Source organism: Salvia splendens, chromosome 3 (assembly GCF_004379255.2).
Source record: "Salvia splendens isolate huo1 chromosome 3, SspV2, whole genome shotgun sequence".
Taxonomy (NCBI): domain Eukaryota; kingdom Viridiplantae; phylum Streptophyta; class Magnoliopsida; order Lamiales; family Lamiaceae; genus Salvia; species Salvia splendens.
The window spans coordinates 362,755-379,773 of NC_056034.1; the positions used below are offsets into that span (position 1 = coordinate 362,755).

At 40.8% G+C, this 17,019-nt stretch overlaps 1 protein-coding gene across 2 annotated transcripts; it reads left to right on the forward strand.

Moving 5' to 3' along the window:
• The first annotated feature begins 4,792 nt into the window (after positions 1-4,792).
• Positions 4,793-9,750, forward strand: LOC121794127 (protein STRUBBELIG-RECEPTOR FAMILY 6-like). 2 transcript variants are annotated; one of them, XM_042192154.1, is made up of 16 exons: positions 4,793-5,224; positions 6,135-6,267; positions 6,359-6,430; positions 6,512-6,577; positions 6,662-6,733; positions 6,825-6,896; positions 7,002-7,073; positions 7,147-7,212; positions 7,315-7,377; positions 7,499-7,806; positions 7,889-8,175; positions 8,260-8,525; positions 8,620-8,752; positions 8,928-9,055; positions 9,138-9,294; positions 9,377-9,750. In XM_042192154.1, exons 1-16 carry the CDS (start codon positions 5,128-5,130, stop codon positions 9,521-9,523), a joined length of 2,139 nt encoding a protein of 712 aa, XP_042048088.1. In that variant the 5' UTR covers positions 4,793-5,127; the 3' UTR covers positions 9,524-9,750. The 2 variants fall into 2 exon arrangements, with proteins under 2 accessions (XP_042048088.1, XP_042048089.1); XM_042192155.1 differs by having other exon boundaries at positions 4,796-5,224; positions 8,937-9,055.
• The last annotated feature ends 7,269 nt before the right edge of the window (positions 9,751-17,019 follow it).

The window sequence follows — 17,019 nt, forward strand, 5'->3', positions numbered from 1 at the left end:
ACAATTCTGAGTCAAACCAAAATTGAAATCGTAATCGAAATAAGGTAGTTTAATTTACAATATGAAAAAATAACCGACTATTTTTATAGTGATAATATATGATTTAAATATGTTGTTCTTCTTTCACATTCATCATAAGACTTAATAATAATGTGGAACACTATCCCCATATTTAAAGCAAAAATAATTGTTCTTTGAAATTTTCCAATCAAAACATTGGCTTGAACTGCTTAATTTCCTTTTCCACTATATAGAATAGACAGAGAGAGAAAGAGAGCTCCACCGACAGGAACAACCGACTTGATCGTTGGTCTGACTCAGACACTCACTCACCAACTTCTGCACAAAACTACCACTCTATTTTGTTTTAATTGCAAATATACCCCATCTAATCTTGAAAACTATAGTACTATATCATTAATTTCTCTAATCTATTTTATTAACAAAATGCGCACATAGACACATAAATACCACATGTGATGCAATAAAATAATTGTAATATTCAGTGAAGGTGGAGTTTAGCTTTATGAGAGTTTATAAGCATAATTGAATCATAGGTACAATTTGGATATTAATTTTTTTTAAATAAGGCAAATGGTGCTAATCTACATTTTTATTGAAGTTGTCAAGATTCAAACTACCCAATCGATAAAAAAAAAACTACTTGAAATGTAATTTTAAGTTTATTATCATTAAAGTAAATCCCAAATTATGATCATGCGTATATTTTAAACCATTTTATATTACTAAAAAAAATTAGAAATTGACAGCACGCCTGCTCCACAATAACTAGATGCCATGTGTGTGGAATGCGTACCTCTTATTAATATAATATAGAGGTTGGATTCAATTCTACTTGAATCGCATCATGATTCGATACATATTTCTCTCCACGTATTTACTTTTAGCGTTTATATGATTATAAAATAAAATAATAAATGTTACTTTTGTATCTATTCACAAAGTATATCTTACAAATGAGTGTTATGTTATAAGCTTGGTGGAGAGAATGGGAAAGGAGTATTTATTTATGTGTATATATCGATACATACATAATGTGCCTAGTTTTACTTATATATACATTGCTTAGCTGGCTTCAACAAGTTTGGCAATGTCAACTAATTAGGATATGAAATGAACTACTTCAACAATTTAAAGTTATCATAACCCTAACTTAGACCTCATAGCCATTGCAATGCTTTCAAAAATCAAATATCAATGGAATTAACAAATAATTTGCAAAATAATATCACAAAAAAATAAGAAGATACTGATTAAATAGTTCAAACATGGGTAGTGGACATGACACTAACACATATACCAAAAAAGCACAAAACTTTCTTTAAGGCTAGTTTTGGTTAGCAAAGATAAAAAAAATATTATTTGTCACATATAGAAAAACATAAAATAACAATCACAAGCAATAGTGGCCTTCCAATTAACAAGATCCACCATCCACTTGATTTCTTCCCTTCAAGGTAAATTGACAATAATTTTTAATATGTTATACATCTACCATTAAAAATAATAAGATGTCTTTGTAGTTGGTTGTGATTGACGTCACAATTAATTATAGTATTATACTACTAATCATCTATTTTTAATTTATTATATGGTTTTGTTGTCTCTCTCAAACTCACCAATAACCATCACACTCGGTTCATTCATTTTGCCCTGGTCTGTATGGCAATTAATGTAATTTCATTTTCGTTAATTATTTGTAAATGATATGTCTTGGCCTAGGGCTGTCAATTTTTGACCCGACACGAAAATAATGGGTTTGGGTCATAGCTTATTGGGTTCGTGTCCTTATCGGGTCGACCCGTTAAGGACACGAAAATTTCGTGTCGTGTTCGTGTCGTGTTCGTGTCGGGTTCGTGTTATCCGTTAACAATACGTGTTCGTGTCGTGTTCGTGTTATCCGTTAACAAATAATATTTTAATATTATTAATTCTTATTATTTTCATTTTTAATAGGATTAACCGTTATCAGGTCGTGTTGTTATTGAGTCGTTATCATGTCATCTCGTGTACGTGTTGTTATCGTGTCGTGTTGACCCAAATTGGTTCGTGTCATTAATGGGTTCGTGTCGTGTTCGTGTCTGAGGGTTTCGTGTCGTGTTCGTGTTCGTGTTTGAGGTTTTCTTAACGGGTCGTGTTCGTGTTTGTTGTTATCGTGTTCGTGTCGTTATCGTGTCGACACGATAACGACCCGACACTCACGATTTGCCACCCCTATCTTGGCCTATTGAATACTAGTAGTATTTACTTAATTTTAATACAATGTAGATTATTAATACTGGATCACTAAAACACAAAAATACTCGTATATACACAAATAAAATGCTCCATATTTTAATTTTTGAATTATCATGTAAATTATAATTTGATAATTTTGACAATAATTAACTCTTTAGTTAGACTGTCAACCCAATGATTAGATCATAAGATTAACGTAACTAAACATCAGTTAAGCTTATAACATATGTATTTATTTATATAATATTATAAATAGTATGGATTGTGATAAAATATAAACTCTATATATTGTACAAACTCCAAACTCCTCAACACAATTTCAACACAATGTAAATTTCCAGATTTTGATATCAACATAGTGTCAACACAATGTCAAGACAATGTCAACATAACATTAACTGTTGACATTGTGTTGACATTTTTTGTTGTTATTATTTTGTCATCTGTTGACACTTTTTAACGGTCTAGATCATAGTTTAGAGTTTGCACAATATTTAGAGTTTGCATTTGACTACATCCCATTGTGTTTGACATTTTTTAACCGATTTTTATTTATTTTTTTGTCTTGTTTTCTAAGAAAAAAAGAAACTATTTCTTGAAGAAATCACATATACCTACTATCCATGCCCCATCTCTTAACTAATTTAGTTATGATATGCTGACACATAGGTGGGCTCATTTTAATTTTGAGAATTATCATTTCCATTAGACTAAAATCTTATTGGATCATAGTTTTTTTAGTGGTGAACCGAATATATATGCTAAATATTGAATAATATTTTGTATAATATATTAATGGATTATTGGAATGAAATTGCAAACATTTCCCCCTCTATAACTGGTTTATCTAAGTTTAACAAATTTTGATTTTATTGTCATAATTTAATGTTTGGGCATGGGGTCTAGACAGCTTAATGTTGATATAAAACTCAAGTACGTACATTCAAAGCACTTGAGCTTGACCACATATTAAAACCCTAACCATATATCAACAACTCATTTTTCTTGACTTCCCAACTCATTTTTGTACTCATTATTTGAGCTGTGGCTTTAATTTTCTTTTATTTCATAAAAAAATAATACATTCAACCTAATCATTCTTTAAAATCTTTGGTTCGAAAATAATGCAATGATATATATGTATATGTATATGTATATTCTATGTTATTCAAAATGAATTATACACATTTAAAGACAAGACATAGCTAGGTGTATGTGATTAGGGTAAGATAGTAATTTAGTTTAATTTGATGATGATAGGAGCCTATAGAAAAGTCGTCAAAAGATTGAAATAATTACTAGAACGTTATTAATTACTTTTCACTATACATTTAATTAATCTCACTAATTTGGACTTTATCTTTTTGTACAAGGGACAACGCCTAAAGGAGATTACTCATTACCATCTTTTACTGCAAATTAATACTCCCTATAATAATTATAAGGTTGAATTAATAACCTTACTTACAGTCGTCCTGATACATTGTACGTATCATTTAATTTCGTATTGAATATTTTTGTAAATAATACATTCAAAATGAAGTTGAAATATCCATTATTAAATCGTTAAAATTGGATTATGAATAAATATAATACTACTATCTACTATTACAACCCTGCACTTACTACATGGAAAATAAATATTGAAAATGGAAGATTTAGTACTACATTCTTTATGCTTATAAAAAAAATTATTACGATTTGTCAATTAAATAATTTCACAACGTTGAAACCCATTTTTTTAATTTTATTTTATATGAAAAATATGATTGAGTAGATACAAAGAGATTAGCTAGAAAAAACAGCTGCATTAAAGTATGGAAAATGAAATACAACTGGTTTTTGATGTGCCTCCAGTTTACACATTTATTTATTTTTAGAAAAAAAATAATAAAATTGATTTCATTCTAAAATTTAGACACCTTTCCTTTGCAATACATCCAAATGAAATGAATTAAGTATCTTGCACTGTTTGTTCTATTATTCTACTAAGTAATATACATTCCATGATTTTTTTTTTCTCATTTATAATTATTATTCCGCGGCATGTCTCATTCGTACTGAGTATTATTTATTCTATAAATTCGATTAATACCATGACATGCATATGGCATCATTACTAATTTTTTTTTGTAATAAGAGAAAATAAATTTATAGAATTCATAAAACAAAAAAAATGAAACTTTTTCCAAGTCAAAAAGGATACCCCTTTATATGAAATCCCGTGACTCGCTCCTCTATAACGGGAAAATTTATTTCAGAAAAGAAACAAAACTCAATTTTATCTTCGAAAATCCCCATCAAAGTTTAGCAATTTTATCATGTGGCAACTGTAGGTTGTTGAAAGCTACATCACATTTAATAAAATCTAAGAGAAAAATACTATCTTGAGCACAATTTCAATAATTTGCAATAACTAAAATCGACATAAAAACGCGTTCTTGATAACTTAATTTTATGTTCAGTGTTTTTCTCTTTCAAGAAATATTTATTATACTTGTACTAAATAAATCGGGAGTGCTAAGTCTACGGGCATATATTACTTTTACAATTAGTAATCGGTAGAGAGAGAGAGATATAGAGAGGAGAATTTGTGGCTTTGGATTCTTCTAGCAGATCGTGCCTGCCAGCTTTATGTTAGAATGCCTAAGTGTGCAAAATAAATTAATTCTTGAAATTTGTTCCCATTTGACTGAATATTTCTGTAAAAAAGAGAGAGAAATAATTGAAAGAGTTTGAGAAAAGTGTTGTCTGTTCCTGAGCTGCCTTCATCAAAGATAAGAGTTTTTTGGAGTTAATTTTCTTCTTCTCCTTCTTTGTATTGCTCTTCCTTTTGTGAAGAGCAAAAAGAAGCTGATTCAGATAGAGATGAGGAAGGCGGAGGAGTTGCTGGTGGCGTTGGCAGCGGCGCTGCTGCTTGTTGGCATTCTGAGCTCCGCCAATGCGGCCACAGATCCAAATGATGGTAAGTTCTTCACTAGTCTTGCTCTTAAATCTTCCTTCCTCAGATTGTATATGCATGTGTGTATTTATCTATGGATCAGAGAGAGAGAGAGAGAGAGGGATTATTAATGGTTGAGGGTTCTGGTTGAGATTGACTGATTGATGTAATGATGGGTGGATTTTCCCCCAAAATTAAATTTGTGGTGGAAAGTCAAGAACATGAGCATATTGATGATGAGATGAAATCCAGAAATTGGAAACAGGATTTGAATACAAAGTTTGCTACTTTTCTGCTTGCTGCCTTTTTGTTTGATTGATGCCATTGATTTTCAAATTAAAGATATTTTCTCTGCTTTTTTGGGGCTTTTCATAATAGCTTCCTGAATATTTGGGTCTTGAAATTTAGAGTTTTCTACACATGGCGGAGAGAGAATTTGATTCTTAAACTGGTGTTCACCATTGTGGTTTCTGATGCTCTGTTGTTCTAGTGCAAGCTTTAAATTTACATTTCAAGACTCCATTTTTAAAACATGAATTTTGATTGGTTGAGTAAACAATTTTAGGATTTAGCTTAATAATTCGTGTTTGTTATGAATAGCTTACTGTTTTTGTGATTAATTCTTCATTAGATGCTAGTCTCGGAGAACGTTGTACAAATCCTCCGATAGAAAAGAAAACTGCAAGTGTGAGAACTTCCATTTGATTCTGATAATTACTTCAGCTTCTACAAAATTATTGTAACAATGGCTCGTTAATCATAATTGGCTAGCAGAATTATATTGCACGTCCCCTCCAAGATGTTGCATTTCAAATATATGAGAATTTTAGTGTTATTTTCGACATGGATGACTCTGACCTATTGCAGTGACATATATGCTTCTTATCTCGACTAATTTAATCTATATTTTGATTGTTTGTTCGCGGATATGCAGTATCCAATCTCAATCTCTTGTTCACCAGCTTGAATTCAGCACAGCAACTTACCAACTGGAAGCAAAGCGGTGGCGATCCTTGTGGAGAGAACTGGAAGGGAGTTACTTGTTCAAACTCAAAAGTTTCAGAAATGTGAATCAACGATGACCTCTTTTAATTTGCTCATTTTTATTCTCTCGTATGCTAGATTCTGATACTCCCGTTTTCTGTGTGTTTTTATCAGAAAGATACCAGGATTAGGACTCTCCGGAAATATGGGGTACCAGCTAGATAAATTCACGTCGTTAACCGTATTGTAAGTCACGTGTTATTAGTTCCAATGAATGTTTTCTGGAAAAATGAAATCTTGATGATATCATCCGATGGATATTTGCAGTGATATAAGTAACAACAATCTTGGAAACCAGCTTCCGTATCAACTACCTCCAAACCTGCAGAGACTGTAAGGCTTCCTTTATTTTGCCATTTTGTCATATTTGAGTTTCCTCATTCCTGACTCACCTCATTTGTTTTCTAATCAATGCAGAAACCTCGCCAACTGTGGCTTCAGTGGTCTACTTCCGTATTCCATCTCGTTGATGAGTCCTCTGAAATACCTGTTCGTTTTCCAAATATCTCCTCTGCCCCAAAGAAACAATTTATGTATAATTTTTGTTGTGAAGAAATATATGACTTTTTGCATTTGGCAGCAATGTGAGTCGTAATCAATTCAGTGGCCAAGTGACTCTCCAGTTCACTTCACTTACGTCTCTCACCACATTGTAAGGCCAATCTCCTCGTGTTGCAGTTCCTATTTGTTTTGACTCTTACCAAAGTTATGAGGTTACAAAATGATACAAGTTCTTTCTCGTGTGATCATGCTTCAGGGACTTTTCATATAATGCCATGTCTGACAATCTTCCACAGAGTTTCCAGTTTTTGACAAGTATACACGACATGTAAGCAGTCCATATGTTCTCACCACATTTTATGTTCTCATTTTATTCTTGAACAACCTTCTTGCTTATGCAGGTACTTGCAAAACAATCAGTTTGCAGGAACCCTCGATGTCCTTGCAACTCTTCCTCTTCAGAATCTGTGAGTCCCCGATAAAATTGCCGTTTTTACACACACATTCTATTTGAATGTTTTCTACAGTGAGCGAGAATTGGCTAATGGAGTATATGTTTTATTTCGCAGGAATGTTGAAAATAACCGTTTTACTGGATGGGTACCGGAGCAGTTGAAAAGCATAAACCCGAAGTAAGTCTTTCGATCTGTATATATCTATACTTTCTTGCCATTTATGCCCCGCATAGTATGAGTTTTAAACTAGTTTGAGCTTATTTGATCACATAACGATGTAATTTCCCCCTTCCTACAGAACGAGCGGTAATCAGCTTAGCACGGGGCCTGCACCTCCACCGCCACCCGGCACTCCTCCTGCCACCAGGCCCAACCGGAATCGCGGATCAGGCGGTGGCGGTTCGTCTAATAACAGCGGAGGCGGAGGTGGAGGTAGTTCTGGTATCGGTGCTGGTGCGATAGTCGGAATTGTTATTTCAGTTTTGGTGGTTGGAGCTATCGCAGCATTCTTTATACTAAAAAGACGATCTCGCCGAAAGCCATCTGCTGACCTCGAGAAGCTCAACAACCGGCCTTTTGCTCCTCAACCTCCGCATGAAGTGGAAGGTGATTTTTCCTTGACTTCACCTTCGTATGCCTGTTTGCAAGAGTAAAGGAAATAACGCGATGCTTTGTTATCTGACTGCAGAGAGCAAGCCTCCTCAAATTTCAGCGGCAGCCAACATGAAAGCTTTCGATGAACCTTCAGTGATAAGTCTGCGACCACCTCCAATCGACCGCCTCAAGTCGTTCGATGAAGACGATGTCACTGCGATGCCCATTGTTACGCCCAAGAAAGTGAACATAGCTCCAATAGATGCTAAATCATTCTCGGTTGCAGACTTGCAGATAGCAACTGATAGTTTCAATGTCGAAAATCTCATTGGTGAAGGATCCATCGGGCGGGTTTTCCGTGCTCAATTGGATGATGGAAAGGTATGCTCTACTGATGTTTGCATCTGCGAACTGTTAAAACCGATTTTTACAGTTAAAACGAATTGCTTTATGTTTTGGTAACAGGTTGTTGCTGTAAAGAAAATAAACGCCTCCGTTCTGTCCAATTCAGACGATTTCCTTGCGATTGTGTCGGAAATTTCACTGTTGCATCATCCGAACATAGTTGAGCTGATAGGGTATTGTTGCGAGCATGGACAACACCTACTTGTTTATGAGTTCCATAAAAACGGATCTCTGCACGAATTTCTGTATCTCTCCGATGAATACACCAAGCCTCTGACGTGGAACAGCCGTGTCAAGATTGCACTGGGAACTGCAAGAGCACTTGAGTACGTCTCAGAGGCCCGTTTCTTATATATTAGAGACTGATCGTTTCAAATATTCCCGAATGCCTCTTATGATTCATCTGGTCATGCGCTGCAGGTACCTACATGAAGTATGTTCACCCTCTGTGATTCATAAGAACTTCAAATCAGCCAACATTTTACTCGACAACGAGCTCAGTCCTCATCTTTCCGACTGTGCGTTAGCGAGCCTTGTCAGCGAACCAGATCAGGTACGATCATCGTTTCCTCTCCATTTTCTCTCTAAATTGGTGCGACGTAACCAGGCACACCTCTTTAATCTTCTTTTTTGTACTCATGGCAATCATAATTCGACGGGAAATATAATGCATTCAATCTTACGAGCTACGGTGGTTCTCTTGTCGATTTCTTAATGTTTACATGAAGCATTTGCAGGCATCCGGGTATAGCGCGCCCGAGGTCGCTATGTCAGGTGTGTATACCATCAAGAGCGACGTCTACAGCTTTGGTGTCGTGATGTTGGAACTTCTCACCGGACGCACACCATTCGATAGGTAAACTCCGGGTCCTCCCACAAAATGAACAACGGAATTCCACACACACACCTCTTCTCTAGTGACTCATTTCCTAATGTAGCTCAAGGCCAAGATCCGAGCAATCTCTAGTCCGATGGGCGACGCCACAGCTCCATGACATCGACGCCTTATCAAAGATGGTCGATCCCGCTCTTAAAAGCCTCTATCCCGTCAAATCCCTCTCTCGATTCGCAGATGTCATCGCTCTCTGCGTCCAGGTATGCTTAAAACTCGTCTCTCCCCGTCCCCCCTCTCTCATCTCCTTCAGTTTACATTACATGATTCTTGTTTTATGATCAGCCGGAGCCGGAGTTCAGGCCACCGATGTCGGAAGTGGTTCAAGCGTTGGTGCGGTTGGTGCAGCGAGCGAACATGAGCAAGCGAACTTTCGGAAATGACGGTGCGGCGAGGGCTGGATCTGGAGATGCTGATGACTACACTCCATAAGTTCCCCCAATCACTAGAAATTGAATATTTATGATTCAATCTGTGATGATTGTTTATGCTTCCAGAAAATGCTTTTGTGGTGCCAATGTTATGTGATATAATATTGGTTTAAGCAAAATGTGTATCATAGTGAAGAAGAATAGGTGACCAAAATTTGTTCATTCTTGGTGTTTATGGATCGACTTTTACTTGTTTTTTAAATATATATTTTGGGTTCTGTTTGAGAAGGCACTGCTCGCTAATTTATAGGAATAATAAGTTTTAAGTTTATTACACACCATCACACAAGATTACAAAAGCCATATGGGAGTAACAACTAATCAGTCAAGCAGTTGTAGGCAAAGGTCGTTTAACAATGGGAACCAAATGCAAAGGGTGTTTCTTTCTAACAGTGGCGCCAAAGGCCTCCTTTATATCCAAATCTTCATGTTTCGGCATTTTCCAATCAAAATGATACAGAAGCATAGTAAGCGGAAGCTCTACGTTTGCCACTCCAAATGACACATTCTTCTTCCTGAACCAAAAGGTATATATTCTAGATTGTTCCCTTTGAAATCAACGCAGCTCCCCTCGAATCTCTCTGGTATAAACTTCTCTGCATCGTTCCAATACTCGGGATCCCTTCCCAGCGCCCATGCATAATGTATCCCGTGTCGTCAAAAACCTTTCTTCTTGTGCCTTGATGAGTATGCTTGGGTTTCTCTGACATTGCCCATTCCACACTGATGGTTGATGAATATATCCTAAGAAGTACTTAAGGATGAGATTTTCAACCCCACAATTTTGGTCTTTCGTATTCGATACTAGCTTATTTTGCTTTAGAGCTATTTTAGGGACAAAAAAACTTCAATTAAAATCATACTAATTAAATCTCATTATGAAATAAGCGACCGAGTCAAAATAATGCAAAAAAAAAACACAAGAGATGAATTGAAGAATAGAGCATAGGAGACCTTTTTATTTTGAAATTATGTTTCATCTTACATTTTTCCAACTCAAAAATCTCAATACTACTTTTAAGAAACTCTATAATATTCCATTAACTTGTGCAAACTATATAAAAGCTAGTAATTTTTTTACTTAATACATATTACACATTTTAATTAATTCCTTAAACTCAAGTCAAGTTAAAAGTGAATAGGAGGGAGGAAAATTTGAAAATTGAGAATGAAGAAGCACAAACCAGAACCACTGCTTTAATATTCTCAGTTGTAAGAGGGAACTCAGTTCCATCTCTTGCTGAATCTTGAGCATAACATCCACCAGATCTTCCAACTCGCCACCATCACCGGCAGCTCTATGCTGCTCGATGATGCTATCGAACAACTTGCCTAATTTTTGATGCATCCGTTGGATCTTGAACTGGGCTCCGGTTATCAACGGCAGCAACTTGATGGTAAATTATTGGTTTGTTTATTTTGTGATTCCCCACTCAGGCTGTTTGCAAATGGCTGTGATTTATAAAAACAGGTTTATGAATTTTCATATAGAACAAGCTCACACCATTTTTAATCAATGTTCAGACTTTAAGGTTTATGAAGCTATTACTGGTTCAGACTTTGCAGTTGTCATAATTATCAACACTGTTCAACTAACTGCAAAGTCTGAACCGCATTGCCGCAAAGTACAGTGTTGATAATTATGAAGCTAGTACTGGTTTATGAAGCTAGTACTGGTTCAGACGATTTTATAGGGGAGGGGGTTGATACGGATACTCTGACCGTATTGCTGCAACTCGACATGGAGCTGCCAGAAGCGATCAGCGAGCACGAAGGGGACAGCAGCGACGAGGAAGACATCGCAACGAAGGAACCGCGACGGTCGACGAGACGCGCGGTGAAACCCGCATGGTTCAAAGATTACGTTTCGCGTTAAGTTAGAATTATTTTAGACGTTTAGTAATTTTTATTATTTTATTTTTTAGCGTATCTTTTATTTTTGGGAATTTCTAAGTTGAGTCTGATTCGGGGTTTCTTGTTGGTCCTTTCCCGAATCGAATTAGTTAAGTCCTTAGCATTATAAATAGGAGGCTCTGTACGATTGAAAGATCACGAAATCAATATACAAAATTTTCCTACTTCCCGCACTTTATATTTTCGCAAGTTTTCTCTCGTCCAAACCCTAGTTGGACGGAACCCTAGACTGCTCGACGGGAGGCTCCCGCGAACGAACCTATCATTTCTTCGGCGTCTTCGCGCTACCAAACTCGATACGACTACCTTCGTATCATCTGGTGCTTTCATCTGATTCTCTTCCTCCCACGTTTCATCACCACGATCATGTCATCAAACAAATCAGGCGTGGGCCGCACCGAAGCGATCGGTGTAACCATTGCATCGCCGACGTCAAGCTCGGTGCCGGAACAGCCAGCGAACGACCTGGCCGCGCAGATGGTGCAACTGACGGCGGTTATTGCAGAATTAACAACGCGATTGACATCGCCCTCTCTTCTTCCGCCGCGTCGACGATTGTCGTTCTGCCCGATCCGGCGCCGCCTTTCCCCACGTCCTTTCCAGCGCAATGATTCCCTCACATACAGACTCCATCGATCGGCGTCTCGACGATAGCCCATAGGCCTCCACCTGCCTCCTCCGGGATTTCCCAAACCCTAGGCATACCCACGACGACATCATCAACGGAGTTTGCGTTTCCAGATTCGGGAGGCTCTGCGGCGGGCTACTCTCGACAGCCGCAATCTGTTCCTCAGACATGGAAATATAACATGGCCGGTCAACTATCGGAATCCAGTTTTATTTCGATCACTTAGGAACACCGGAAGCCCAGGGTTTACACTACGTGATTATGCTATTTGAACCTGTTGTCGCGGACTGGATATGGAATTACTGCGACAGCCACGAATTTGTGACATGGCCCGACTTCTTGGATGACGTGCGTTGTCGCTTTGACCCCCAGTGCTACGTCAGGCACGTAGGCCTCCTCAAAAAGCTGCAGCAGACAGGAACTGTATCGGAATATCAACTAGCTTTTGAGAAGCTCCAAAACAAAGCCGTTGGTGTCCCTGATCATATTTTACTCAACTTATATGTGGCCGGCCTGAAACAACCAATCCAAGAAGAGGTCTTACTTCACCGGCCGGCATCGCTAGCCGCGGCATTCGCGCTGGCAGTACAGCTTGCCGCTTGCAGACCCGAGTTAACTCAACCGCCGGCTCCCTTTTCCCGACGGCAATGGCCTCCGCGGGACAACCGCCAACCCGCGGCGTTACCGGCGGCGGGCCCCCTAGGGCACGCATCAACAAGTCAGGTCAGCAGGTCCGCGCAACCGGCTCCGTGCACACGGGACACGGGAACCCCGTCATTCGCCTGTCTGCGGCAGAAAAGGCCGAGCGCAGAAGGCAGAGATTATGCTTCTATTGTCCGGATAAATGGGTGATTGGCCACGTTTGCAGCCACCGATTTCTGGCTTATATGGGTGTCAACGAAGATGAAGATGACCCAGCTGAATTCCCAGCAGAGACCCCTCAGGACGAGGTGATAACAGCAGACTTGTCCCACTTATTGGCGATTGATGGCCGCCGTCGCTCCAAGTCTCTCACTCTCTCGGGTGTTATTGGATCAGAACGCGTATCAGTTTTGGTGGACACTGGGAGCTCTCACGATTTCCTACACCCTCGGATTGTGGAGAAACTACGTCTCCCCCTAACCGCCATCAAACCATTCCGGGTTTATGTTGGAAACGGTGAATCCCTGTTGTGCTCCCATAGGTGCATGGGCACTCGTTTAACAATGCAGGGGACGCATTTTTCAATTGACCCGCATGTCCTCTCAGTTCACGGCCCGGACGTCATTTTGGGAATGGAGTGGTTGGAATCCTTAGGCCGGGTCACCACCGGCTTTGTTGCAAAGTCTATGGAGTTTGTTCGGGACAATGAACTGATCGTCCTCTCCGGCATGGCAACTGTCCCATCTCATTTGTCGCTATCATCGTTCGCATCCTTAATGGCGCATTCATCCGTGTTTGAGTTGTATGAACTGTTCGAGACATCACCCCAGGCTGATTCTACCCCACCGCGTCCAGGGGTCGAGTTTCCCGCAGATTTACCTCCGACAATCGCAGGGGTCCTCACCAAGCATGTAGCGGTGTTTGACATACCTATTGGCCTTCCACCTATGCGACAGTTTGACCACCGGATACACCTTTTTCCCAACTCTAAACCGGTGAACGTTCGCCCCTACAGATACCCTTACTTCCAGAAAAACGAAATTGAGAAACAAGTTAAGGATATGTTGGAACAAGGTCTAATTCAGCGTAGCCAGAGTCCCTTCTCTTCCCCAGTCCTGCTGGTTCGCAAGAAGGATGGTACTTTTCGGTTCTGCATCGATTATAGAGCCTTAAATAAAACAACAGTGCCGGATCACTTTCCAATTCCTACAGCAGACGAGCTGTTTGATGAATTAGGAGCCGCTCGCTTCTTCACGAAACTGGATCTCCGCTCGGGCTATCATCAAATCCGGATGCATGAGCCAGACACGTACAAAACGGCCTTCCGCACTCACGACGGTCATTTTGAGTTTCTCGTTATGCCCTTCGGCTTGACGAATGCCCCGTCAACATTTCAATCTGCCATGAACTGCATATTTTAGCCCCTCTTGCGGAAGTCGGTAATTGTGTTCTTTGATTACATTTTGGTGTACAGTCCGACGTTGGAAACCCACGGATCCCACATCGATCAGGTTTTGACCATTTTGGCAACCCACCGATTCTTTGTCAAGCTATCCAAATGCACATTCTGTAGCACGTCAGTGTATTATTTAGGTCAACTCGTCTCCGACGGGCAACTCAAAGCCGACCCCGCCAAGATTGAGGCAATGCTCGCCTGGCCCTCGCCGTCAACAGTAAAACAACTAAGGGTTTTTTTGGGGCTTACAGGGTATTATCGTCGATTCATCGCCCACTATGCAGTGATCGCTGCCCCTCTCACTGACCTGCTCAAGAAGGACTCCTTCACTTGGTCGCCCGCGGCAGCAGACATCTTCGAGGCACTTAAGAAGGCCATGACGGAGGCACCGGTTCTCCACCTACCAGATTTCTCACAGACCTTTTATCTGGAGACCGACGCCTGCAACTTCGGCATTGGGGCATTACTTATGCAAAAGGGTCACCCCTTGTCTTTTTTCAGTAAGAAGTTGGGTCCACGTCGCAGAAGTGCCTCCACCTATCACAAGGAGTTATATGCTATTGTGGAGGCTGTCCAAAAATGGAGACAGTATCTGTTGGGTCGGGAGTTTGTGATTCGAAGTGATCAGAAGAGCTTGCGAGAACTCCTGCAACAGGTCGTCCAAACACCGGAGCAACATCTCTATGTTCGCAAGTTGATGGGTTACAAGTTCACGATCGAGTATAAAGCGGGAGCCGCAAATTGGGTCGTCGATGCACTGTCACGTAGGGACGATGAGGCGGATGTCGACGCGGCCCTCTTCGCGGCTCTGGCCCATCCCATGCCCGACTTAGTACGTCTTTTGAAAGAGGAAACGGCAGTTACACCCGATTTGTGCGAGCTGCGACGTCAGATTGAGGATGGCACGTCGGATCCTAAGTTTTCCGTGAGCGATGGCTTGATTTTTCAGGGCAGGCGTGTGATGGTGAGCAAGGATTCGACCTTGCGCGATGCCTTGTTATTTGAGCCCCATAGCACACCGCAGGCAGGACATTCCGGGTTCGAGCGGACTCTACGCAGGTTGAATGCCTTCTTCCACTGGCCGAATATGCGCGCGAGATGTGAAGGCTTTTGTGGCCGCGTGTGTGACTTGCCAGACGACTAAGTACTCCACGCAAAAGCCAGCGGGTCTGCTCCAGCCGCTTCCCATCCCGACACAGGTCTGGGAGGATGTTTCGATGGACTTTATTGTGGGATTACCACCCTCGAAAGGATATACGACAATTATGGTGGTGGTGGATCGTCTGTCGAAATATGCCCACTTTGCCACGCTGCCAGCCCGGTATGATGCGGTGCGAGTTGCTCGTCTATTCATTGATACAGTGGTGAAGCATCACGGTTTTCCTAAGACTCTTGTTTCTGACCGTGATCCGATTTTATTGGGGGATATTTGGCGGGAATTGCTCCGTCTTAGCGGTACTAAACTTCATTTCTCGACCGCTTATCATCCGCAGTCAGATGGTCAAACGGAGGTCCGCAACAGGGGGTTAGAGAGCAATACTTGCGTGCCTTCACGGAAGATCATCCGACGAAATGGGAAAATTTTCTTCCTTGGGCGGAGCTCGCTTTTAACTGTTTCCACAATGAGAGCATCGGCACCTCTCCCTTTCGTGCCCTTTATGGCCGCGAGCCTCCAGCCCTCGTCGCGGTACAGCCTACGGCAGGTAGAATACGGGATGAACCAGAAGTGGCTGAATTGATTGAGCAGCGGGCGAGGCTGCTGGTGGAGTTGAGAAAAAATCTGGAACGCGCTCAACAGAGGATGCGCGCGACCGCCAATAAGCATAGGCGTGGTGTCCAGTTCGAGGTCGGTGATAAGGTCCTCCTTAAGCTGCGACAATATAGACAGCACTCTGTGGCACGTCCACTCTCTGCAAAGCTGGCTCAACGATATTATGGCCCTTTCACGATCTTGGAAAAAGTCGGCCCCGTGGCTTATCGTCTTCAATTACTCGATGGGGCGCGGATTCATGATGTGTTCCATGTGAGTTTACTTCGGCCGTTTGTGGAGGGTGGTTTTCCCGTCGCACTTGGGAATCTTCCGAAGGAATTTGTAGGGGGTGGTTCGGTGACGTTACCGACGAGGATTTTGGACCGGCGGACAGCCCTTCACGGGGGAAGGGCAGTTGAGCAGTTGCTGGTTCAGTGGTCTGGCGATGATGAGTCGTTGGCGACATGGGAGCCGCTTGCTACAATTGCTGCCCGTTTTCCGACGCTCCTTGAGGACAAGGACGATTTTATCGGGGAGGGGGTTGATACGGATACTCTGACCGCATTGCCGCAACCCGACATGGAGCTTCCAGAAGCGATCAGCGAGCACGAAGGGGACAACAGCGACGAGGAAGAAGTCGCAACGAAGGAACCGCGACGGTCGACGAGACGCGCGGTGAAACCCGCATGGTTCAAAGATTACGTTTCGCGTTAAGTTAGAATTATTTTAGACGTTTAGTAATTTTTATTATTTTATTTTTTAGCATATCTTTTATTTTTGGGAATTTCTAAGTTGAGTCCGATTCGGGGTTTCTTGTTGGTCCTTTCCTGAATCGAATTAGTTAAGTCCTTAGCATTATAAATAGGAGGCCATGTATGATTGAAATATCACGAAATCAATATACAGAATTTTCCTACTTCCCGCACTTTATATTTTCGCAAGTTTCTCTCGTCCAAACCCTAGTTGGACGGAACCCTAGGCTGCTCGACGGGAGGCTCCCGCGAACGAACCTATCAGTTCTCCGGCGTCTTCGCGCTACCAAACTCGATACGACTACCTTCGTATCAGTATGTATGTATGTGTGTGAAAGTTCACGAAATTGTAAAC

Excerpts from the sequence above, each read along its gene's own strand:
- LOC121794127 (XM_042192154.1), top strand. The coding sequence starts at position 5,128 with ATGAGGAAGGCGGAGGAGTTGCTGGTGGCGTTGGCAGCGGCGCTGCTG. Across the intron at positions 7,213-7,314 it reads ACTCTTCCTCTTCAGAATCT|GAATGTTGAAAATAACCGTT; the intron begins GTGAGTCCCCGA and ends TTTATTTCGCAG. Across the intron at positions 8,753-8,927 it reads TTGTCAGCGAACCAGATCAG|CATTTGCAGGCATCCGGGTA; the intron begins GTACGATCATCG and ends GTTTACATGAAG.